This window comes from Microtus pennsylvanicus, chromosome 12 (genome assembly GCF_037038515.1).
Source record: "Microtus pennsylvanicus isolate mMicPen1 chromosome 12, mMicPen1.hap1, whole genome shotgun sequence".
Taxonomy (NCBI): domain Eukaryota; kingdom Metazoa; phylum Chordata; class Mammalia; order Rodentia; family Cricetidae; genus Microtus; species Microtus pennsylvanicus.
The window spans coordinates 78311511-78336918 of record NC_134590.1 but is presented as its reverse complement, the minus strand read 5'-3'; the positions used below and the strand labels follow the sequence as shown (position 1 = coordinate 78336918).

General features: G+C 43.8%; 1 protein-coding gene across 6 annotated transcripts in view; it reads left to right on the top strand.

Moving 5' to 3' along the window:
• Meis1 (Meis homeobox 1) overlaps positions 1-25408 on the top strand; it is a 141355-nt gene that overhangs the window by 15007 nt on the left and 100940 nt on the right. For all 6 annotated transcript variants that reach the window (XM_075944409.1, XM_075944408.1, XM_075944406.1 and 3 more), the window contains exon 7: positions 18234-18345. In XM_075944409.1, the coding sequence (XP_075800524.1) occupies positions 18234-18345 (112 nt within the window). The remainder of the gene's footprint in view (positions 1-18233; positions 18346-25408) is intronic.

Here is a 25408-nt window from a genome sequence, read left to right as displayed (position 1 = left end):
TTTGTAAACTAACTGAGAATATATCCATTTAAATATTTGTACGAGAATCCAATGTCAATCAGTTTAGTACAGTCGAGCGCACAGAATTGGAGCAGTTGTAGCACTTTACGGGGCTGCCTGGGATACGTTCCCAGACAGCTTCTCTTAATCCAGAGAATACGCTCTCATTAAACAAATAGAAATGTACAAATCTTGTGAAATTGCACTTTTTTCACTTGTTTCAGAATTCCTAAAGTCCACTAATACACAATATAAAGTATTTATTCTCCAGCAAAAAGGCTTATCTCTAGATTTATGCAATTATATCATTTATTGTTAGTATAAATAGACATAGTCAAATAAAAATTATGGCCAGAATCAAGTCATGAACTTTTCTGAAATTATTAAAGGGTGCCATTCTGGTTATTCCATGACACATGCACCAATGTGTGGATAAACTAATGGAGAATAAATAACTTATAAAAATGATTATTATATTATTTAGAGTTCTCAGAAATACGTTTCTACAGTTGATTCTTTGGACACTTGAGGACTCCCAGTTCACAGTTACGTTCACAAGCAAAGGACTTGCCTATGCAGTGTGACGCCTCTGAAAATCTTAAATGAAAGGATGTTCACCCGACAGCAAACACTATTGCAATCTGCACATGTATGAAGTATGTTCTTCCGCAGACAGTAAACACTATTGCAATCTGCACATGTATGAAGTATGTTCTTCCGCAGACAGTAAACACTATTGCAATCTGCACATGTATGAAGTAGGTTGATGGCAAACACTATTGCAATCTGCACATGTATGAAGTATGTTCTTCTGCAGACGGCGAACACTATTGCAATCTGAACACGCATGAAGTATGTTCTTTTGCAGACAGCAAGCACTATTGCAGTCTGCACATGTATGAAGTAGGTTCTTTTGCAGACAGCAAGCACTATTGCAGTCTGCACATGTATGAAGTATGTTCTTCTGCAGACGGCAAACACTACTGCAATCTGCACACACATGAAGTATATTCTCTTCAGACGGCAAGCACTATTGCAATCTTCACACGTATGAAGTATTTCTTCTGCAGACGGCAAACACTATTGCAATCTGCATGTGTGAAGTATGCCTTTAGAAACATGCACGACCTTCCATTACTTTAATAAGATGAATCAAATCTTATGATTGTGCTGTTTTCTTTTTCGTTAAGCATACACTCTTAACCTGTAGAGTGGGCTTAAGCAGAGGGTATTTTGAGTCATTTAGAACTTATGACAGTGAATGACATTTTGAGTGATCTTGGAATTACCCTAAAATCAATAGATAGCGACGCTTGCATCAGAGCTGGATAGCACCAGGTAACCGGGAGGGATGGTGGGTGGCGGTCCTGTGGGCTCTCCTCCAGGGCTGCCTGTAAAGGCCTGGCTGTGGATTCCTGTAGCGATGCAGAGCTGCAGTACTTGCTTGTTTGGATCACTTTGGTGCCCCCTCCCCCCCAGTTCTGCAAACCTTTTCTGCCTGAGATTTGAACTTGAGCTGCCTTGTGGGCTGTTAGCCTCGCGTTGGTTTGTTTCGAGGGAAGATGTTCACTGTTCCTTCAGAACAGGAATACACAGTGATCAAACCCATCACATATAGCTTTATAGTTAGGAGAAAAAGTGAAAGGTGTTGGTCGTGTTTACGTTCTGGGGCTGCCGACCCTGGGTGTACAGATCCTATACCTCTACGCTCTTGCTCTTGTGGCTTTCATGGCTGGTTTGTGTGATGGTATTCTTAACCGATGGTCCAGGTTTGGCCCTGCATCTTCATGATTTGCATTTTGTTCTGAATTTACATTCCCGTCATGTCCCACAGAAGCGCTTGAAGGTGAAGTGTGTTTTAGAACTCTGGAAAATGAAATTTATATAGAAATCGACACAGTCGTCAAAGGACAGGGACAGAGCAGTTTGAAGTAAACTCGGAGCTTTCTCGTATTATCTCGACTTCCAAAAAAAACTTCTCTTAAAAATTGTAAAAATGAAAGAAAAAGGGTTTCTTTAATAGTAAAACACCCCTTAAAGCTCTGCAGCTGTTTGGACGTGTTCCCCAACATTAACTTAATTTGATAGGTAAGCTATAATTAGCCGAGGCCCATAGTGTTTTCTGTTATTCAAAAGTTATTCCTCAGTGGTTTGAAAAGTTCATTTCAAAATGAACGGTGTACAGTGTCGGATATTTCAAGGCATGCTCACACTGTTTATATGAAATGGTGTGTTTGTCTACAGGGCCTCAAGGGAGAGATGCATCTGGGAGGTGGGCGAATGATTTCTACAATGTAAAGTCAAAGCAAACTCACCGGAGCCCCTGCGCTCCGCTCCCTTGGTTTTACATGTGGCCTTTTCTTTCTATTTATTGGAGCTACTCCTTCTGAAGTTAAGACAAAAACAAAAACGGGGTCCTCCACGGGATACAACTCATACATGGTATCTTAAATCTATATTAATCATAAATACCAGCGATATCGAGATGAAAGTAAAAATGACATCAGGTAGGGAAGATTTTTCTCGGCTATGTCAGTATAATCAGAAGAGAGGTCAACAGCAGAATGCAGTTGGGCGTCTGGGGTTTAGGTGGAGCATTTAGTTGGCAGTTGCTATCAGACATGGGGTTGTCTTTAATCCCCTCACTAAAGAGAACTTTAGGGTACAGATTTGCTGTAACTAGCCACTGAATATAACTTTTATTTGAAGTTGTCATTTGGGAGTCTTCCGAGTTACCGCCTTGCCTTTCACTCCTGAGCATGCCAATGGGCGTAGTATTTCTTTATAGTCTGTCACTTGCATAGTTTGTGCGAATCACCCAACAATTCTACCAAATGTGTGAAGCTTTGGCACTTCTGCTCAAGCCGATATCCTTATGTAGATAATGAGGGTTACCCTAGAGAATGCATACTGCCCCCTTTCACAGGTTCGCTTCTGTCTGCCCATGCTTCATAGTTCCAGATGTAGATACGTGGAACCAGCATCATCTTTTCGTTATTATTGTTTGGTTGGTTCTGAGATAGGGTCTCCCTATACAGCCCTGGTTGGCCTGTAACTTACTATGAAGACCAGTGGCTCTCAACCTTCCTAATGTTGTGACCCTTTAATACTTTTCTTCATATCCTCGTGACCTCCAACCATTTAACTGTTTTGTTATTACTTTATAACTGTAATTTTAATACCATTATAAACCATAATGTAAATATCTGACATATGTAGGATATTTGCTATGTGGCCAACAGGGTCACAGCCCATGGGTTAAAAACTTCTCACTGATGTATACCCATTTGGCCTCAAACTCACAGGGGCCCACCTGCCTCTGCTTCCTGGGTGCTGGGATTCAAAGTGTGCACCTCCACACATGGTGACCATATTCATTTTAGTTATTGTGATTTTCGTGACCATAGTTTGTAAGTCAGGAACTTCACATTTTGAACTGAACTTACTGATAAATGAGTTTTTTGGTTTTTTGTTTTGTTTTGTTTTTTGGAATCCAATTGAGTAACAGACACACCTAGCTTCCTTTTTTCTGTGTTTGCTTTGTCCCTATCACGTGCTGAAAATTTCTGAGGCATATTGTTCATCAAGTTTTCATACCAGCTGTTTTGATGACATGGCCTACGAATCTGCCACGTTTAAGGATGTTACAAGATGTGTTCAGTAACAAAGTGATCAAAAAGCTGGTAGACTCATTGTGCCCTGTACACAATTCCACAAAGCTATAGCGGCCTACCAATGATTCATGTCCTATGCTCCTCAGGTGTTTTGTTGATGATCAAATATTTTTATTCTAATAATTATTCAAATCCAGCCACAATCTGCATCCGAGTGAGTTTATTATAAGCATTTCTATGTTGCAATTGGGAAGTTGCAGCAACTCAATTTTCTTTTCCCAATTACCCTACCCTTCTCATTAAGAGTATTGTCTTCGGGGGCTGGAGAAATGGCTCAGTGGTTAAGAGCACTGACTGCTCTTCCAGAGGTCCTGAGTTCAATTCCCAGCAACCACATGGTGGCTCACAGCAATCTATAATGAGACCTAGTGCCCCCTTCTGGCATTCAGGCACACATGGAAGGAATGCTGTACACATAATAAATAAATAAATCTAGAAAAAAAAAGAGTATTGTCTTCACCCCACTGTTGGGACATTCTGAAGGTTCGCTTGCCACCCTAACAGTGAGGTACGTGAGTGTTTAATATTTATTAAGGACATGTAAAGAACATGTCAGTATTTAAAAAAGGATAATAAAACATTGGTAAGTCAATTATGAAGCTTTCCCTCATATCTAGTATACCTGACACTCAGGATCTTCAAACAGTGAGATTAAGCCCAGGACATTGTTAACCTGGGATGTGGTTTAAGAGTGGCCTTCTGGTGACTGGGTGTTTTTAACAAGGGGGCTTTAATACTGGGCACCCTGGCGTGAAACCCACACTATTTTCAGTGACCTTCAAGCTAAGGGCTTGAATATAGAGAAGCTGGGCATCCTGGGAAACAAAACCTCTAATTCGATTTCGGGAAGATTTGAGAAGATCCTCTGAAGACTGTATCTTACACAAATTACGGGAAAGGGTGGCTCGTCTTCTCCCCACATCAAAACTTAAACTGCCAGGGAGTTGAAAGATTCCAAAATCCTTGAAATAACAGAATCAAAGTCGGTTGGAGCTGTAAGCATCCAGAAGTGCTTCTTCAGACATGTGAGGAGATAGACTAGCATTGGTGTCAAGCGAAAGTTTCCATGACGGGTGGAGAAAATAGGAGTGTACAGTAACTGTTTCTTTTTCTTCCTCAGACAAACCCGAGGGCTTTTCTGTTGTGAGAGTATAGAAGTAGAAAAGGTAAAATTTTGAAAACGCTTGGGAAAAAGCAACCGAGTTTGCTGACTTCCTTTTCAGGCAGTTGGTATCCCAGAAAAATATAGTCTAGGGACCGGACACTCAAATTTGAATGTGGACTTTGCTTGCGAGGGTAAATTACTTCCCCTTTGGGGAGCCTCGGTTGTGGAGTTTCTGAAACTGGGAATAGTTAATCTCCACTCAGCCAGTCACCATGAGAACTAAGGAGAACCATGTGAACTGTGTCAAAGAGTGCCCCTAAGCACTGTGTTAAACAGCACGCTGGCTTTCTTTTTAATTACACTCTGCCTATCCTTCAAAAACATCAATTGACTTGACAAAAGAGACTGGGTCCTGATTTGATGGAGGTATTGTTTTATAGAACATTTTATAATTATAGAGCCTCAAGAACAATCTAATTGTTACTTTGAGTAGGTCACTGTTATTCTGATATCAGTCATGGACTAAAAAGAGACTGAACTGGGCATACACCTGTAATCCCAGAACTCAGGAGCCCATGAGGTATGGGGATGGAAAGTGTGAGGCCTGGTCGCCTAGTAAGAAGCTGTCTCAAAACAAAAGAAAACAAAACAAACACTCCCCACCAACCCTACCTCTCCACCAACTAAACAAACAAAAAAAAAAACCAAAACAAAAAAACCCAAATCAAAGCAGCTGGGTGTGGTGGTACACACCGATAATCCCATCCGGGAAGGTGAGGTAGGTAGGTGTCTGTGAATTCAAGGCCAGTCTGACTTGCTGAGTGGTAGGCCAGTGGAGCTGCGTACTGAGAGGAGAGAGAGAGAGAGAGAGAGAGAGAGAGAGAGAGAGAGAGAGAGAGAGAGAGAGACAGAGAGACAGAGAGATTTATTGAATGTTCAGATAGCTTTCTGAGATATTGTAGCAAACCACTGAAAAGTCACTCTTATGACACAACCCAGAAGTCAGTACTGGATGAATCCTGTGCTAAGTACTTTCCTGAGATGATTCCTAGAAGTGAAAGTACTGTGTTCATCACAGTTCTTTATAAGGTGTTGTCTAAGGATGCAATGTGTTAAGCATCATTGGATGTTCTTGCTGGTCGAAGGCTTGCTAAGAAAGTTTGTGGTTTGTAGCTGTTTCACATAAGAAACCTTTGGGTTTATCTTAATTTCTCTGAAGGACAAGTATCGAGTTTCAAATAGATAATAAAACGCTAGCACGCAAACAGTCTTATAAAAGGGACTTTATAAGGCTGGGCATACTAACATTTAGTTATAGAATGCTGGAAATATGATACAAGTTCCATTAGAAAGCTATTATATGAATAAATAGTATGGCTTGAAATAATTGGAAATAAATAATTGCAAATCCAGTGGTACTACTTGGATTTGAGCTTTGTTTCAAAGGTTAAACTCTGTGAACTGCTGTTCCAAGGTATGATTTCCAGAGCAACAGAGAAAAAGCAAGGTGATTGTTCATTCATTTATTTGTGAGATAGAGTATATGTATGTTGCCCACGCTGGTCTTGAACTCCTGTAGTCAGCTTCCCCTGTTGCTGGGACTGCAGACACTTTCCACTGTCCCTGGCATATATACTTTCCCTCTGAGACTCTCTGTAATCAGGCTTCCTTTTTTGCTTCTGTTCATGGCACGTGATTCCCCTCCAACATCCTACTGAGTAGAATTTGAACACTTAGTGCACTTGAATCTTCTCTGAATCACTCATCTGGTCTTTTTTGCCAGTTTTGAGATTCGAGTAAAACCGGTTGTCAATACTTGTCCATTGCCCTTTAGCCGTGGCTAGTCTTTTGCCTTCTAACCTGTTAAATGTATTCGTGTCAAAACCTCTTGTCTTCTGAGACCCCCGTGAGGTTCTCAAGGCATGGTGTTAATACTGATTCTCCAATCAGAAAAGTGGCCACATGGATCCATCGGGCATGTGCGTTGAAACCTACTCAGTGCTCTTTTACATTTATGGATCTTTGCTTTGCAGTGTTCACTTTTTTAAATGTTTGTTTGTTTGTTTGTTTATTATGTATACAATATTTTGTCTGTGTGTATGTCTGCAGGCCGGAAGAGGGCACCAGACCTCATTACAGATGGTTGTGAGCCACCACGTGGTTGCTGGGAATTGAACTCAGAACCTTTGGACGAGCAGGCAATGCTCTTAACCACTGAGCCATCTCTCCAGCCCCTGCAGTATTCACTTTTAAATTCTTTGATGAATTAACTCAATTATGTACATAAGTAGTCTTGAGAATTTCAGAATAGAGACCTAAAAGATGCCAGCTGTGGAAAACCAGGAGTTTAAGAAGCCTTTGGAAAGATCCCACTTACTGCTCCTCCTGCGGGTCATGCAACCATGCCCAAGATGCTGAGGATGAAACCTAGATATTTGTGATGTATATAAGAACTAGCAGAGTTCAAATATCTTATCCAATGGGCAAGTTGCTTTAAATGTTTTTATGACGTAGTTTAAGACTTTTGAAATCATTCCTCGTGTGCTCTTGTGCTTATACACCTTGTGGATACCTATTGCTGTTTGCACTACGATGTGCACTCGTGTGCCTTTGTGCAACTGGGCTTCAATGGCTCCTGGAACTCACACCATCTTACCTGATAGAAGGCTTCTCATTTGTAGATGAAATAACTCCTTGGAGAATTTTTATCAAAGGCAAAAAAAAAAAAGCACAAAAATTCTTCCTTCCTCCTCTACATGCCTCATTACACAGAGATAGGGAATTCATTGTTGGGAAAAATTATCATTTGTAGGACTAACTTGTGGTGTATGTGAACTGGGAAATATAGAAGTCAGTTCAACAGATGCTGTCTTTGTTTCCATAAATTGACTACCCCTGCTATATATCATCACAATACAATAACAAATCACACACACAGTGTCAAGTGTGTGTGTGCCTGTGCGTGTGCAACGCACCAAAGTTGCTTAGCCATCAAGGTTTCTCCCTTGTACTCTGCGTGAAGTTACCAGCTAGCACTGAAGTGGCGAGCGCTGTGCCGTAGGAATGGCTAGCTAGCCTACCAATATCCGTCTAGATGAAGAGTTCACAGTGGCAATACAGTAGGGCTTAGACTGTGAGCAGAGGAAGTGTGACGGTGTGGTGAGAGCCGCAGACCCTGAGAGAGGATGCTGGGCTTCCATTGCCTTACCACAGATTTACCATCTGCTCGAGTCACCAACATTAACCCTTGGGCCTCTAGTAATGAAGTACAAGCCCATTTTATTGCTCTAGTAAATAGGGGCATAGTAAGATCCTAGCCATGTGTGGTGGCAAACGCCTTTGCTCTCAGCACTCAGGAGGCGGAGGCAGGTTGATCTCCATGAGTTCAAGACTAGCTTGGTCTACATAGTAAGTTCCAGGCCAGTCAAGGACTCAAAACCAAAGAACTTTGTGGACCTATAGATGGGGGAAGGTAAGGTAGTGAGGTAGAGGAAGAGAAGGAAGCGGGAAGAGCAAAGGCAGTTGGTGAAGACGGTAGGATTGTGTGCCCAGGGGAAAGCAGGTGGTGGTGGGTGAGAGCACTTGCTGCTTTTACAGGTGACCTGGGTTTGGTTCCCAGCACCTCGGCTTACAACTGCCAATCATTCCAACTCCAGTGATCCAACGCTCTCTTCTGACATCTGGGGGCAATGCAGCTGTGCCTTAAACATACAGATAAGCAGACATAGGCATGCATGTGAATGTGTGCACACACACGCACAAATAAAATAAAATGGGATATAGTAAAATAAAGTAAAGCCAGCGTTTGGTGGAAGGAGAGCGTGGGCCACCATTATGAATTGTCTTCTTACAGCATCAGCAATTGCTTTCCACACTTTGCCACCCTTCAGCAAGAGATGCCCTAGAGATGCTTAGTCTCAAATGTCCTGCTTCATGTTTAAGCCGCTTCTGAAAACAGTTGAACTATTTTAACCTTTAGCACTACTTCTTCATGTGAATGGGTGTTTTGCATGTATGTTTGTTTGTGCATACGTGCAGGTCTTCAGAGGTTAGAAGAGGATGTTGGATCCACTGAAACTGGAGCTACACATGGTTGTGAGCTCCTTGGGTAAAGCTCTGTGTAGGTGCTGGGAATCAAACGCAGGTCCTCCGGAAGAGCAGTCAATGCTCTTAACTGCAGAACCATCTCTCCATCTTCCCACACGTTTTAAAATGGCCCTTCCCTCCACAGCATCTGTGTATATCAAAGCATTAATTTTTGAAGGCTTCTGACATTTAAAAGCAACTAAAAGCTTAAAAGGGGAAGAGACAGATTTACTCCATTAAAACAAACAAACGAAACAAAACAAAACAAAGCGTACCGCTTGCCTCAAGTTCCTTTGGTTAAACGAATTTTCTTTAATGAGTTCCAGGAATCTCTTCAAATCCTGTAAAGAAGTTCACACTTTTTCTGAATTACCTACATTATAAGTTGAGAAGATGTAGACTCAAAGGAACATGTTTTGAGAAAAACAAGTTCTCCCAAATCCCTATGAAGTGCAGGTGTCTAAGAAAGAGTGGTTTAATGGATTTAGTGATTGCATGGTGAATTCTGGCTATGAAGCAGATGCAAACGGGGCATGTAAAGATAGCTTTAGGGGTGTCTGTTTATCAAACCCTAAATCCTCATTCCTATGAGCATCTTGGCATCCCTCATTCCCCAGTCTTAAGTCTGCACTGGAAAATTAGACCTCGTTTCTCACTGAAGTGCTGGTTTGCTTGGCATCTCCTTCCTCTCTGCTCCTCTGTATTTGCATCTTTCTGGCCCTTTTCCTTGAATGTTCTTTGTTTGAGGGTTTTGTCAGGAATCATCCTGGCTGATACTAAGTGTTTCTGAAGACCCATGGAGGAAACCTCAGAAGTGGAAAGTGCAGAGATGCAGTTAATTAACTTTGGCTCTCCTAGTGTGGTGAGATGGTGGGACTGTGGCATTCGGCAACTCCATTTCCTACAGTAATGACTAAGTGTGGAGTGGTGTGCGTGTGTGTATGCGTGTGCAGGTATGCACAGCATGTGTTAACTTGGGGATTTTTGACTGAGTGTGTGCATGACCATCAAGTGCAGGATGGCGATTCTCCTCATCTGGAAGGACTCGGTCTACGCCTTTTGAGAGGTGCCAGCTCTTCTAGGGCACTAGAGGTTCTTTACTAGAGAGCCCTGGCAGCTTGAGCGTACCTGTCTGTATGTAGACAGCCCTCAGACTGCGACTCTGCTTGTGTCTCTGACTTCTTCCTAGCACCCAGAGGACCTCTTCTGCATCAAGATCACCAGACTCAGATCTCCACCATGTCTGAGTGAGGCCAGGAGGGGAGAAGTGTTTCTGTTGTCTTCCAATAAAAGAGATTTAACTTTAGTTTAGAAAAGTGGATTTTGACATTGCTCTGATACGAGCCATGAGTTGGGAGGAAACATCAAATTATTTTGAGTACTATAAAGCTGTCTATGACATTGGTTGCCAAATTAAACTTGATGGGGTGGGAAGAAGCAGACCACTGTGAAATCATGTTATTCCGGGGTGAAGAGGAGATCGGTTTGCATTCGTGTTCCATACCAGCTGGGAGGTAGCCTACCTTAGCCTGCGTCTCTGCTGCTGTGACAAAGATCACGACCAAAAGCAGCGTGGAAGAGGAAAGGATGTGGAGAGCTTACAGTTCCACAGCACGGGGCATCACCAAGGGAAACCGTGCCAGGAACTCAAGGCAGAACCAGGAAGTAGGAATCCGGAGGCAGGAACTGAAGCAGAAACTGTGGCAGAGCCCTGCTGGCTGGCAGACTCGCTTTATGGCTTGCTCAGCTCGCTTTCTTATGTGATCCAGGACTAGCTGCTTAGGGGCCACACCAGCCACGATGGTCTGGGCTTCTTCACATCAATCATTAATTAAGAAAATGGTCCATGAACTTACCTAAAGACCAGTCTGATGGAAGAGGTCCCCACTTCCCAGAGGACTTTGTGTCAGGTTGACAAAAAACGGCCAGCCTACAGCCCAAGACAATGTTAACCATCCTATCCACATTCTATCCTATGATCTGGGTACACCTGGATGTAGATGCTTCAGGGTTGGCTGGGTCAATGTGAATTTTCCCTTTAGACCCGTAATCATTGTCACTGGTTGCATACTGTTGCAGCTTGCAATGTATGTGCGCTATATGTGCAGGGGAGCAGATTTAGAATTTAAGTGATTTTTTAGTTAGTACAAAAATAACGGGTTACATGATGACAGTTGGACACACGTGTGTCATTACGCTGCGCTCGTATTAATTCCCCGGCACCATTCCTTGTCCTTCCATACCCCTTCCACGTACACTTTCCTCCCTTCAGGACTCCAGGGGGACAGTTTTCTTTTTTAATTCCTTGTTTTTTACAGATAAGGCCAATAACGTTAGAGAAATTGTGACTTGTCTAAAACCATATAAGTGGTACAGCAAGATTTTAGGATCTGCCTGAGTCTGTATTCTTTCTTCTTTCTTCCCTTCCTGCCCTAGATATTAATATATTTTACAGGAGTGTATGTTTGTGTGGATATAAATACTTGAGATGTATTTAAATTCTTCAAGTACTTGTGGTTATTTTGCAAAGTTTAATATAAGCAATCACAATATTAAGTATAATTGAACACAGAGAATCCTTCTCTATTGATTAATTGATTAATTTGCTCAAAAATGTATTTGTGGGGGCTGGAGAGATGACTCAGAAGTTACGATCATAGGGTGCTTTTGCAGAGCACTAAAGTTTCCTTCCCAGAACCCATGTTGTATAGCTCACAATTGCCTGTAACTCCAGCTCCGGGGGCTTTAACACCTCTGTGGGGCCTATTCAATACCCACACAGAGCATACACACACACACACACATACACACACACACGCTAAAAATATTTAAAAATGCATTTGTATGTGTTATTTCCTAGAATGGGAGATATAAAGATGAGTAAGACATATTCTGAAGTATCCATTGCAAAGAATTATAGTTGGGTACAACAGGTGACCACAAAGCGACGGGGCTGCAAATGACGGAGGTACAGTTGAGGTGGTTTGAATGGTCCAGAGAGAAAAGCCTCATCCAGGGTCAGCGTGATATATCAGGGCAGGCTGGGTCTTCAGGGCAGAGCAGGCCATGGCAGGTGAGGCGGGGGGGGGCTTAAGCTTGGAGTGATAAACTGCAGGGGAACTTACAGAGATGGCACGTGGCTGGGTTTGCTGGAATCCAAGGAACAAGGAGAAGAATGACCCCCAGGGAGGCTCTGCAGGCTTCATGAGTCAGGCTAATGAACTCGGATGATACTCCATAGGCAGTAGGGAGCAGTTCATTCTGCATCATTTGCTGAGCACCAGCATGGGACTATGCTATGCTTGATACTCAGGACCTCACAGTGAGGAAGAATGGGCATCCCTGCCTTCACGGAGCCCGAGCTTTAGTAAAACTCAGCTCTTTCAAGGCTGGGGAGATTTGTGAGACGATTATGCAGTAGATAAATCATGATGACTCTCATAGTCATGGGGAGAGAGAGGCACAGATGGTTATTTTTGTTGTTGTTTTGTTGTTGTTATTTCTGTTTGTTTGAGACAAGGTTTCTCTGTGTAACTGCTCTGACTGTCCTAGAACTCACTTTGTAGACCAGGCTGGCCCCCAACTGACAGAGAGCTGCCTGTCTCTGCCTGTCTCTGCCTGCTGAGTGCGGGGATTAAAGGCCTGCACCACCATGCCCAGCAGCTATTGGGTTTTTACCTCCGAGGGATGGTATGATACGTATTAGGATGGAGAATAAAACAGAATAAAACCAAGTTCCCGCACATCTGAAATGCTAGCACTCAGCAGGTGGAGGCAGGAGAATTGCTGCAAGCTTGTGGCCACCCTGGTCTACACAATGAGCTCCAGGCTAATCAGGGAGACCCCATCTTTAAATAAACAAGCAAAAGAATGAATAGGAGACCCTTAGGAAGAGTTGAGCCTTGGACTTGTTGAGTAAAGTAGACGTCTTTACATAGGTGGTTATATAAATCTAAGGAGCAAAGAAGAAACCCATAGATCAGTGGTTCTCAACCCGTGGGTCTCAACCCCTTCACCAAATCTCTTCTTCCAAAAGTACTTACGTAACAGTTTGTAACAGTGGCAAAATTGCAGTTATGAAGTAGCAACGAAAATAATTTTATGGTTGGGGTCACCACAATCTGAGAAACTGGACTAAAGGGGTCACAGCATTAGGAAGGTTGTCAACCACTGCCCTAGATGGAAGTTTAGCTCATGCATGTGCTACTTCATACTACACTAGAGAGAGAGGAATTGCCAGAGGAACCTGTGAAAGGTAAGAAGAGGCCTCAGAATCCCTCAGCGTCTAAGCTGTAGATGGAAGGATCAGGGTATATTTTTAAAAGTGCAGTTTGTTGAGATAGGACTGGGAAAGTAAGAAACAGTAATTCTAGCTAGTTCCCTTAGCATTTGTTTCAGTCAAGCTTCAGCCATGGGTTGTCCTGAGCTCTTAAAAGGGCAATGTTACCAGAGTGAGCTCCTGTCCTTGTCCTGAAATGACCTACAGTGAGGAGAGGCCAAGGCTGCCTGCCACCAGCTGACAGCAAAATCCTCTCTCAATAGAAAATACCAGCACCCAAACACTGAAAAGAGGGGAAAAAATTCCAATGAGATTATTATTATTGTTATTATGATTATTATGAGACTGGGTTTCTCTGTGTAACAGTCCTAGCTGTCCTGAAACTCACTGTGTAGAACAGGCTGGCCTCGAACCCTGTCTCTGCCTCCTAAATGCTGGGATTAAAGGCGTATACCATGTACCACTGCCGCCTGACTGCTGACTGCTTTATTCTTAAGAAGTGAAGCAAACAAACCCAAAAAACAAGTAATGGAAGTGTTTGAGCTACCAAGCAAGAAAAGATTGGAAAAACTGTTGCTTGGTTGAAATATTTTAAATTGCTGTCTTTTGAGACACTAGAATTAGGGGGGAAAAAAACCCACAAATGGAGCTAGGTAATTTTAGATGTAGCACGTATTATTTTCACATCAGCCATAAGGAGCTTTCTGAAGGAATGCTGCTTTCTGAAGGAGCGCTGCCTTCTGATTGAGCACACTGCTTTCTGAAGGAGCACACTGCTTTCTTATGGAGCACTGCTTTCTGATCGAGTGCTGCCTTCTGATTGAGCGCTACTTTCTGATGGAGCACTGCTTTCTGATGGAGCACTGCTTTCTGATGGAGCACTACTTTCTGATGGAGCACTACTTCCTGATGGAGCGCTGCTTCCTGATGGAGCGCTGCTTCCTGATGGAGCACTGCTTCCTGATGGAGCACTGCTTCCTGATGGAGCACTGCTTCCTGATGGAGCACACTGCCTTCTGATGGAGCACTGCCTTCTGATGGAACGCTGCCTTCTGAAGGAGCGCTGCCTTCTGATTGAGCGCTACTTTCTGATGGAGCACTGCTTTCTGATGGAGCACTACTTTCTGATGGAGCACTACTTCCTGATGGAGCGCTGCTTCCTGATGGAGCACTGCTTCCTGATGGAGCACTGCTTCCTGATGGAGCACTGCTTCCTGATGGAGCACTGCCTTCTGATGGAGCGCTGCCTTCTGATGGAGCGCTGCCTTCTGATGGAGCACTGCTTCCTGATGGAGCACTGCTTCCTGATGGAGCACTGCTTCCTGATGGAGCACACTGCTTCCTGATGGAGCACTGCTTCCTGATGGAGCACTGCTTCCTGATGGAGCACACTGCTTCCTGATGGAGCACTGCTTCCTGATGGAGCACTGCTTCCTGATGGAGCACACTGCTTTCTGATGGAGCACACTGCTTTCTGATGGAGCGCTGCCTTCTGTGGAACGCTGCCTTCTGATGGAGCTGTTTACAGCTTCCTCATTCCACTCGGGACAGTTGAGCAGTGTTTGGAGTGTACCACGCACTGCACTGTCCTGCAAGTATAGTGTGTGTTCAGAAGTCTTCTCCTCCCTGGCTTGTGTGTAGGCCTCTAACTACTTCCTAGATGAGTGATTCTTTCACTTTTTGAGTCACATACTCCCCTGAGAATTTGGTGGGGAGTTACAGACATTATCACCCAGGAAAAAATATGCAAACAAATATGTACATAAACGTAAAAATTGGATAAGTGCCTGGCATTGGTGGCACAGGCCTTTAATCCCAGTACTCAGGAGGCAGAGGCAGGCAGATCTCTGTGAGTCTGAGGCCAGCGTGGTCTACAGAGTGAGTTCCAGGACAGCCAAGGATGAGAAGCCCTGTATCAACAAACAAACAAACAAAGAATTAGACAAACAAGCATGTACCTAAACACAAGAATTAGTAAAATAGAACCCCACCCTCGAAATATTCCATAGGTGGCAACAGGACTTCAGGGTAAGGCCTTTGTTTCAATAGTTTTCTCACAGAGGAGAGCATAGCCTTTACTTATTCTGAAATTATAGACACTGGAGCCAAGAAGCTTCTTGGAGACTTAATTTAGGGCCATGCCTAAGATTTGCTGTACCTCTAACTCAATACACTGTTGATTTTATTCTGTCATCCTCCCTTGTCAAGTGGCCCCAAGCAACTCACAACTTCACAGATTTATGTACTTAATCATATGCACATATTTTAATTTTGAAATAATGATGCTGTTTGGTGAGACCACATATAGTCAGGGACATGGGTTATTCTAACTGAAACTCCCCAGTAGATGGCTTTTGGGGGAGTTCTTTCTGATTAGGGCTGTCTTGCATATTTATCCTGGAGGAGCTCACGAGCTGTTTCTGATACTTGCCCTTTAATCTTCCTTAATGAACTGAAGTAAGCAGAATCCGTGTTCTGTTTTGGTAACCCGGTGGATTTCTTCTGATGCTCAGCTTCATGTGACTCCACCATTCTTGAAATGCTAATACACAATGCTAATTCAAGGAAGACCCACAAAAGTTCGATTTCATTTCAGGGAGCCATGTTCAGTATTCGCAGGCCTTCTGGGAGAGTACGGCTGTGAGGAGAAGGATGTTAGATGAGAAATAGGGGTGCCTGCTTTTGGGGAGCACACAAATTTTAAACGTATAGGTTGCACACAGTTTGGCTAAACTGAGGTGGAATCCAACACTGCTTGCATGAATGCCTGTATAATGTGGCCATAGCTGTAAGAAAAGAGGAGCCCCGCATCTAAGACCCCAACACAATGAAAATGCAATGAATTGGAATGCCTCACAGATCAGAGCGGAATCAGAATTTCCAGCAAGGAAAATCTTTTCATGGTGAATTAAGTGGTGGATGAAGAAAAATGGTGATGAAAAAGGTAGGCACAGATCACAAACACTGAGCTCAGAGCTCACCGCTGAAGATTTAAGAACCTTAGCTAAAGCTATGCAGAATAGAATGTGGAAAATTGAATTTACTAAACAATTAAGCATTGAATTAGTCTACATCCTGCACAGTAGAAAAGTGGGGGAGGGAGCGGGAGCAGAACTGAATAAATCAGTGGAGCTCATTAAAAGATAGGGAATATATCAGGCCTGGTGTGGCAGAAAGGAGGGCAGTTTCCTGTCTGGCATGGAATGATTCTCTGGTTCGAAGTCACCTTTTTGGAGTCCTGCTCTTAATCAGATTAACAAACGTGTTTCTGATGCGGTTAGCCTGCTGCTCTGTAGTTTAGCTTGTTATTGCTATCTTTTCTATTAATTACAAGTCAGATCGCCAGTCAAGAATAGTAGTGAGGGACAACATAAAGAAAATGAGAATGCCCAGGAGACATCACTCACAGGATCTCATGCATCCTGAGACTCCCACGGGCTCCCGCAGCCTCCCACATGCCTTGCTGGTCTTTTGTTCAATTACAGTTAATGCAATAGTTTGCCATTTTCTCCTTCTAATTATATTTTCAAGTGGGATTTGTAGCACACAGAAAAACATCCTTTTACATGTCGAGGCACCGGGGTTTTGTGCCTGGCATTGTCTGTCCCCTGGGTGCTGTACCATTCTCTCTGCAGAGCTCTGAATAAACAAGTCCCCCTTTTAGAGCTGCAGTTGTACAAACTGAAAATTTATGCATTAACTGTTTGCATTCTGAGCATGTGTTCCAGATCACATCTTTGCAGCATTCTTTCTGGTGTGCTTTGAAACATGCGTCTGCCGAAAACGCTTCTTCCACAGTTCACATGTCTCTCCATCACAGTATCCACAGATCAATTAGCACTGTTTTTGAGAATATGCATAACGGGTGACTTAAACACACAAGTGACGTGTTCTGTGACTTGATTCCATTATGGGGGTGGCAGCAGTCTTCAGGCTATGAGGGTGGGGTGAGGTGTCTATTAGAAGAGCGTTGGGTCTCCCTTTGGGTTCCAGGGCAGCAGGTCTTGTGAGCAGGGTCTTCCTTTCCTTGGCTCTGGATGTCTGAGTTGCTTGATCTCCTCAACTCTTTTTATTGTCTCTGGGATGGGTAAATGGTTTTCAAGAAATAAACAAAGAACAGTGATTCGGTTAGGCATATTCCACTTGTAAAAGGGTTGATAAACTTCACTACAGCAGACTCACGAACTGTGACCGTCTATGACCGAAATGATGTATACATATTTTACACGTAAGATCATCCTGCTTTCCCACTAATAATCTTGAAGACAAACATTGCTTCTCAGCCACTATCCAGCTCTCTATTCTGCATACCTCCTACTGCAGGGGCTGGCCAGTGACTCATGAGGCTGGTTTTGAAAGCAAGCTCTAAAAGCTCATTCAAGTCTTGTCTGGTGATAAAGAGAGATTTGGGAGAAGTATCACTGTGATTGTTTTCCCTAGGAATTGAATTTGCAGCCAATCTGAATGTTACTTTCCAATGCACCAGTGATAAGAAGCAACATCTGCTTTCTGTTCAACAGTACAAGGAGGCTCGGCATGGGGCTGAGCATACACAGTCCACGTCAATCTATGCGTAGCCTTTCTTTTTTGTCTCTGTGCTTGGTCCATTTGCTGTGTACCATCAGGCAAGCAGCTGACACACACTAGCTATTATGGACCTAGGTCAGATTGCTGGGTCTCGAAAGCTCCGCCAGGTTTGTCTCCTAGAAGGAAGCAGAGGCCTCTGGGAACCCAGTGTCAGAGATTATTCCTCCTGTTTTGCATTTCTAGAGTAGCAGAGTACTCTACCAGAGGGTTGAAAGGATAGCTGAACTCAAGTGGCAGCAAAGCCCCCCTTGGCTTGAAATGTTTTTGGTTCCTCGTTAATAAAGCATGCAACCACTTACAGACTGACGATTATAATCCGAAAGCTGAGGCCGGCAGGTTTTGAATAGACCTATGGAGCCCTGAACTAGGGCCAGTTTTGAAGAAAAGTGGGAATGCTGGCAATGGTGTCCCCTGCTGCCCTCCCTGATGTGTCCTTGTCTAATGGGATCGCACCCTGTTCGCAGATGGCTCTTACTCAGATTTCTGATTTGTGCCCCCACAGCCCTCTTGGAATAGAGATCACGATGACACGGCATCCACCCGTTCAGGAGGAACCCCGGGCCCTTCCAGCGGTGGCCACACTTCACACAGTGGGGATAACAGCAGTGAGCAAGGTAGGACAGGTGTTCTCATTCTCCCTTGCTTCCTGCTCCATGTTCAGAGGTTGGGAAATGTCAGGAAGTCAGTTCCTATCCAGAGAGCCTCTCCCAAGACATAAATCCCATGTAATGTGAGAATCTGCTCATCTTGTTCCATTGCTGGCCCAGTTCTTCAGTGCCATCCCAGCTGCCTGTCACCTGGTCACCATCACGAATCAACCGAGGCGAGGTCAGAGAACTAGATGAGGAATATTCCAGTGTGCACAGAGAGCACAGCACTAGTGCCCTGGTGCCATGTCCTTGGGGCTTTTCAAAGGATGGTGAAGAAACCTCCATTGATAGTCCAATTAAACAGCATCTAAAGATTCTCAGGAAGAGCTGGCAACCTAGCTCAGTGGTAGAGGGCTTGCCTCAAGGGCTCATGGCCCTCAGTTCGATCCCAGCACTATCAAAAGTAGTGCATGTGTGCTGAGGCATAGTTCTTAGAAGGCAAATTGGTAGGTTTCCCTCTGCACTGGGTCTGAGACCATTTCTTCTGGTTTTATTTATTTTCTTTGAGGTTTAGCTTCACTGCAAAGCCAGACTAGACCCAGGAGGAAATCCACTTACTCTGTGTTGCACTTTGCCTATAGACTTTCATCAACACGGGAGTGTTCATGGACATACATGTTTTATAATAACTAGTATGAAAGCTTAGCCATCATAGTCATCTTTGGCAACAAGGAGACTCCTCGAAATCCAATCTTACTTCCGCGGGTTTTGAATTTTGTGTGCAATTAAGGAAATTAAAGTTAAAAAATTAAAGTTTGCATGGGACTAGGAAAGACTGCTTTACTGAAGTTGCCGCTGAGTCCACAGTAGGTACAGTTTTAGAATTTGATTTTGTAATCCCTTTTTTTTCCTGGAGTGTTATTTAGCAAGCAAAGAATTGGGTTGTCTAACTTAATTGGGGCTCATCAATTAGAACTACAAAGTCTACGATGTATTTAGCTTAGCATGATTGATTGGAAAACAGGAGCAGGGAAGTTCATTTTTTATTTTTATTTTTTTAGGCATATTATGTGTGGTATTTTCCCCCAGAAATAACTTCTGCAGATGTAATTTTAAGCATTGGAGAGATTTTATTGTTCAAAAAAAAAAAAAGTTGCTGACTTCATCAGAAGTAGAAGCCTAGTAAAAATGGGGCCTGGAATAGTAAACCAGTCCAGAGCTGAGGTAGAAGCAGGTAACCTCTGACCTCTGACTTTTACTGGGAAATGATATGCGGCATAAATCCAAGAGGCCTTTTTTCCTTTCAAGTGTGTGTGTGTATGTGTTATGGCATTGCCGTTCCGAGCGTGAGGCCGGTGTCAGCACTTTCCATCTGAGACCTGGCTTGAAGAATTCTACTTACACTGGGAGTTTTCCAAGAGGTGTAATGCAATCGAAATTCTCTTTCCTATAACCCAGAACTGCTGCATGGGGTCACAACCTCGCGTTTTGTTTGTTTCATTTTTGCTTTCGTTTCTTGCTTTAAAAAACATATTTCATCTGAGAATCAGGGGGCGTTTAGCTGAGGCATTACGACTTGCCGACGGACGAAATGTAGCGGGACTTAGAGACAGCAGTGTACAAGTTTCCTACAGACGATCCGATAAGAGGCTTTTGGAGGGCAGAATCCAGTCCAATATCCTCTCCCTGCTGCTGTGACCAGAAATTAGGACTTCCTATGTTTCTTTCATTTGACCAATGATCTCCACGGTGACCGTGGTGATCCCTGGGAACCACATACTCTGCACTCCTGCTGTTTCTCTGCATACTTCTTACATTTAAAGGCCACCACCTAAATGTTTGAAAAATCGTTTTCATAGAAATCATCTCATTTGAATGATCTTGACTGGATCATTTTAAAAACCATCTTGGGTTTGGAGAAATGGCTCAAGTGCTTAAGAACACTGATGCTCTTGCAGAGACCCTGGCTTCCATTCCTGGTATCCATGTTAGGCAGCTCATGACCTCTGTATCTCTGGTTCCTGGGAACCTGACACCGTCTTCGGGCCTCCTTGAGTACTGTACGCACGTGATGCACATACGGAAGAGCTGGCACATACACAGATGTATACGGAAAAATAAATTCAACAGTTTCAAAAACCAATAGAAACAACCCTGGTGCCAGACAAGGCGAAACAAGTCAATAAGAGCTAGGTGAGGTCTAGGATGTGCCGAGGTCCCTGTGCAGTGCAGATGCCTCTGTTACAAGTTTACTACATGACAGAGTTTTCTCATCCCACCCTCTTCCTTATCTGCCCACCGAAGAACCCAGCCAGTTACCCCAGAGCAGCCATTGTGAGCTGAATCATCGCTCCCACACCAACTTGCAGAAGCAGGAAGGGGAGGCACACCTCTAGGCTTCTTTGCTTTTTTCGTGGATTTTCTTGGGCATACAATGTTATTTCTGCCGGATGCAGAATGATGCCTGAAAGTATCGCTCAGACAACTTGTGGGCATTTCATGTTAACCCAGACCCTTCTAAACCTGTTTCCTCAGCCCTGAGACCTGTGGAGCTGAGCTTTAGTGAAGCTTCCGGATTAACCGTGCAAAGTGGCATTGGGTACTTCCCCTGTCTGCCTTTTCTGGCAGGCAAGGCAGTGGAAGCTGTGCTGGCCTTTGGCGCATAGTACATATCCTAAACAGTTATTTACACAGTTTGAGTCCATTTTAGTCAACTGGATAAATAACAGCCCTCTTCAAAAGATTTATAAATCCTTCAATATGTCTTCATACATTCCCAATAGACATAAATAACTCAGTCTGTCAAGAACATACCCAAAGAGGTGTTTCCCCCACAGACAAGTGCAAATTTCACATTTCAAAACTTTCTTCACTACGTTATTTGAATTGAATTTATTTTTAGTTTTCGCCACTTCATTAGGATATCTGTGGGACAAAGTAAGGAAGTGGCTAAAGGGATGAATAGATAGACAGACTGACAGACAGGCAAGATTAACAAGTCCCTTTGGCTTTGGTCCTCTGTTGAACAGCCTGGCTTCTGCACAGGGTAAGGCGCTAAGCAGCTATGAAGCCTGTGTTTCTGAAACTTCAAAGACAGTAAGTCATCCAGAAAAATCTCAACTTCCTGGGAAGTTCAGAAGATGCCATAGTCCTTCCTCAGAGCTCCAGTAATTTCGAGGATACTTGAATGCCTGATCTGTTTTTATATTAATAGCTATTATAATCAATAAAATAATTTTAGGATGAATTTTGCATAAGGATGAACAACCAAATAAATCCAATTATAGGCATTCAAAAGAGAATATAGATAGGTTATATAATTATGAAGCTACCAAACCTATTATGGTTCAGAGACTTAATGCTAATTCATTGTGTCCGAGTAGGTTTTCCTTTTGCTGCTGTGACGAAACATCTTGAAACAACTTAAAGACGGATTTGTTTTTACTTTGCCTCACATTTTCGAGGGTTGAAATCTTGGAAATGTCATGCCCTCTTGCACTGCCATTGCTTCTGAGCCCGTGTGTGATAAAGCCGAACACGGTGTGCAGTGTGTTGGGGAGCAGTGCGCCACTCTGGTAGACAGCAAAAGACAGAGTAAGACATACCTCAGGGACATGGCCCTGTGACCGACTGCCTCCAGCCAAGCCCCACCTCCAAATCACCCATCCAACTCTGAATTTGTCAATGATCTCATCCACTGACGGAGGTCTCAAGCACTTGTGTCTACTCACCTTTCAAACAGCTATCACCTCGCAGCCACTCCTTGAACACAGGAACTTTCTAGAAGGCACACCATATTTCAGTCAGAACGCTATCTCTTCCTCAACTGCAGTCACTTCTCATGGCACCGCTTCCTGTGTCGGCCACCTTCATTTCACATGAACACTTGGGACCCCTCTCTGGAAATTACTTCTTTAACAGGGAAATCCCTTAAACCACGACTGAGAAGGGAGGGCTTCATGTCTGTAGATTGGGAGAGGGTTTTATGGCTGTTCCTATAACACTGATGTGGTCTGCTCACTAGCTTCCTTCAAAGGATTTCCGAAGACGTTAGAGAAAAGACATTTTTTCTTGGCTGTCTGCTACCTTCCCATTGCTGGAGAGAAAGGAAGTCGAGGAGGAGGGCTGGGAGGAGGGCTGCTGTCAGATTCAGCCCTGAGTGCTCCGACGCTGGGCTGCCCAGGTGCAGCAGAAAAGGATGTGGCAGGAAGTGGTGCACATTGGCAGGTGGGCCTTTCCACATGACTCTTCTAGCCTTCGGTTCGTGGCCATCCTGGAGAACGGAGCACAGCTCTGTTGTAGGAAGTAATTTGGAGTGGAATATGTAGCCAGCATAGGGCCTCTTCCCACTGGATCCAACCCCTTGCTCAGGGAGGCTGCAGCTCTTCTGTCTCACAAGCAGTTTTAACAGCGATTGGCAGAATTATGAGTTTGGGCATGTCTCCTTTTTCTTTTTGATCCAAAGTCAAGAGAACTAACTAGCTAATGATAATAATAATAATAGCACAGGAGGCAAGGGTTGTTGCTTGGGTAGGTATTTCCATCCCCTCCTCATGTGCACGAGCTCATGGGGGAACAGAGAAGCCAAGAGATGGTCTAAAGGCCACCTATTGGATGGGGGTTGAATTGAGGCTTGACCCTGGTGGTCTAACCTCGGAACCCAAGTTCCTGACTGCCGCATACTATTCCACCCCCTGTTCTCATGAGCCTTATGAACAGCAAACAAGGCTATTTGTCAGACTTCTTTTTGTTGCTAGTACACTCACGCTTCTCCTGTGTCTGTGCTAGGCCAGTGCCCGGCTCTGTCATGGTGACAGCCACGCAATGGGTGGGGTCAGTGAGATGCAGGGGTACCGCTTTGCTGGAGAATGAGGACCTAGCTTTGTGTTCTTAGAGGAACGGTAACTGTGCCAGTCACAAAGGGAGCACAATGATTGATATGATTAATTTGTATTCTGTATTAAGAGCCTGTATTATTTCCCACCTTCAAAGACTTATTGAATTGAGAATAAGAGCTTAGAAAACAAGGCAGACTATTTCTCTTGCAGAACATTTCCCACTTAAAGCTCATCTGATTTTCCTCTTTTGTGAGGCTGGAGAGAAAGTATTATTTTGACACTGAAATTTGATGAGAAACATTTCAACCTGAAAGGACTTTAATGATTACAGGAAGCTCTAAAAAAACCACTTGTGAACTTCTACTGGGGGCAGGATCCAATCAACAGAGCCACTGGAAAACAAGGGACGCTAAAGTAGTATGTTTCTTTAAAGGGGGCGTAATTGAAAAGCACAGCCGTTTCTATATCATTTCGTATCAAGAGTCGTGATGCCTCCCACCGCCCCCGCCCCCTCCATGCCAAGCTTTTGTATGAGTTCAGGCAACAGCGAGGCAGAAGGCAGTTCCCTGTACTATTGAAGGGAATTTCAAGGCAGTTGTTCAGGCCTGGGAGGCCAGCAGGCAGAGCTGCTGGAGAGGGGGTGGGAGACCAGGGGAGGGAGGTGGGGAGGACCACATTGTGTTCCAGATGACTGAGCAAGGATTTATATACCAGCTCGCCTTTTTTACATGAAGAAGAAAAGTAATAACAGCCCAAACCCGAGCATTTGAAACACTCGGCTGTCCCTGTCCGGTGAATAATGGGATAGGTGAGAAGGAGCGTTCTGATTGGATGTCTTAATGAGCACATTTCGCACAGAGTTGGGGCTGCAGTTCCCCTTGACCTTTGCCCTTTATTGACCAAACTGACAGTTCATTTTTCACGTACTTCCAATTATGGCTTGGCTTAAGTGTTACCCTCCCTCCTTTATTTCTTTCCTAAGGACAACTTGAGAGTGGTTGAGGCCACAGAAGATATTTTAATTTGAAAAAGTTCCGCAGCTCCTCAGGTTTAGGTTGTAATCTGAAGCTGCTCTCTGTTTGCAATTTTTCAGGTGAAAACATCAAGTTAATACTTCTTGTTTAGAAACAGTTACCGTAAAAAAAAAAATCCAACTAGTTTAAAAATATTTGTAACTTTGGAAATGAAGTAGTTTTAAAAATGCTTCCTTTTTTCTCCTTTTTCCTTCCTTCCTTCCTTCCTTCCTTCCTTCCTTCCTTCCTTCCTTCCTTCCTTCCTTCCTTCCTTCCTTCCTTCCTCTGTCCCTTCCTCCCTTCCTCCCTCCCTCTTTTTCCTTTCTCTTTCTTTCTTTCTCTCTCTCTCTCTCTCTCTCTCTCTCTCTCTCTCTCTCTCTCTCACTTTCTTTCTTTCTTTCTTCCCTCTTTCACTCCCTCCCTTCTTTGGTCCCTTCCTTAGTCTGTTGGGGGAGTGACTGGCTGATGGTATTTGTTTGTGCTTGCTCCTGAAGCATTTCCTCTTTCCTGAGATTACTGGTATTCAATGGCTTCTCTGATGCCGTTTGATTAAACACTTTGGGAGAAAGGAGGAACTGAAACATAATCACGACCATAGGACCACAGACCCCGGCCCTCAGCTTGTGACCACTTTGCTGCTTTGTCTATGCTTGCTACTCGGATGCAGATTAAGGCGATTCCTAGTTTGTGACCACTTTGCTGCTTTGTCTATGCTTGCTACTCGGATGCAGATTAAGGCGATTCCTAGTTTGTGACCACTTTGCTGCTTTGTCTATGCTTGCTACTCGGATGCAGATTTAGTGACAGGCTGACTGGGAGAGTAGTTTCCTGGTGGGAAAAGTCAGGTAGAAGAAGAAAAGAGGAAGTCATTATCTTCCACAAATGCCGTTATCAGAGGGTCCATGTAATTAACTTATCAGACATGCTAGATTAGATGTGTAGAGAGTTGTTTTCCCAAGAATCCCTGTGGTCCACTTCCCTTCCCTTCCCTTTTGATGGCCTGTCTACGTGAGTGGTCCTTCTCTTTTCTCTGTTTGCTTGATGTTCAGCATCACAAAGGCAGGCCATCTTAAAGAAGCATTGCTTCACCTTCCCAAGTAGTAATATATATTTTAGGGTATGAACTTGGCTGTACACTTCACTGACAGTGCATCTGCTGCCCACTAGGAAATATCACTGGTAAACTGGAGGCCATTGCTTTTCATCTCAACAACCAAACAATGCACCAGAAACTAT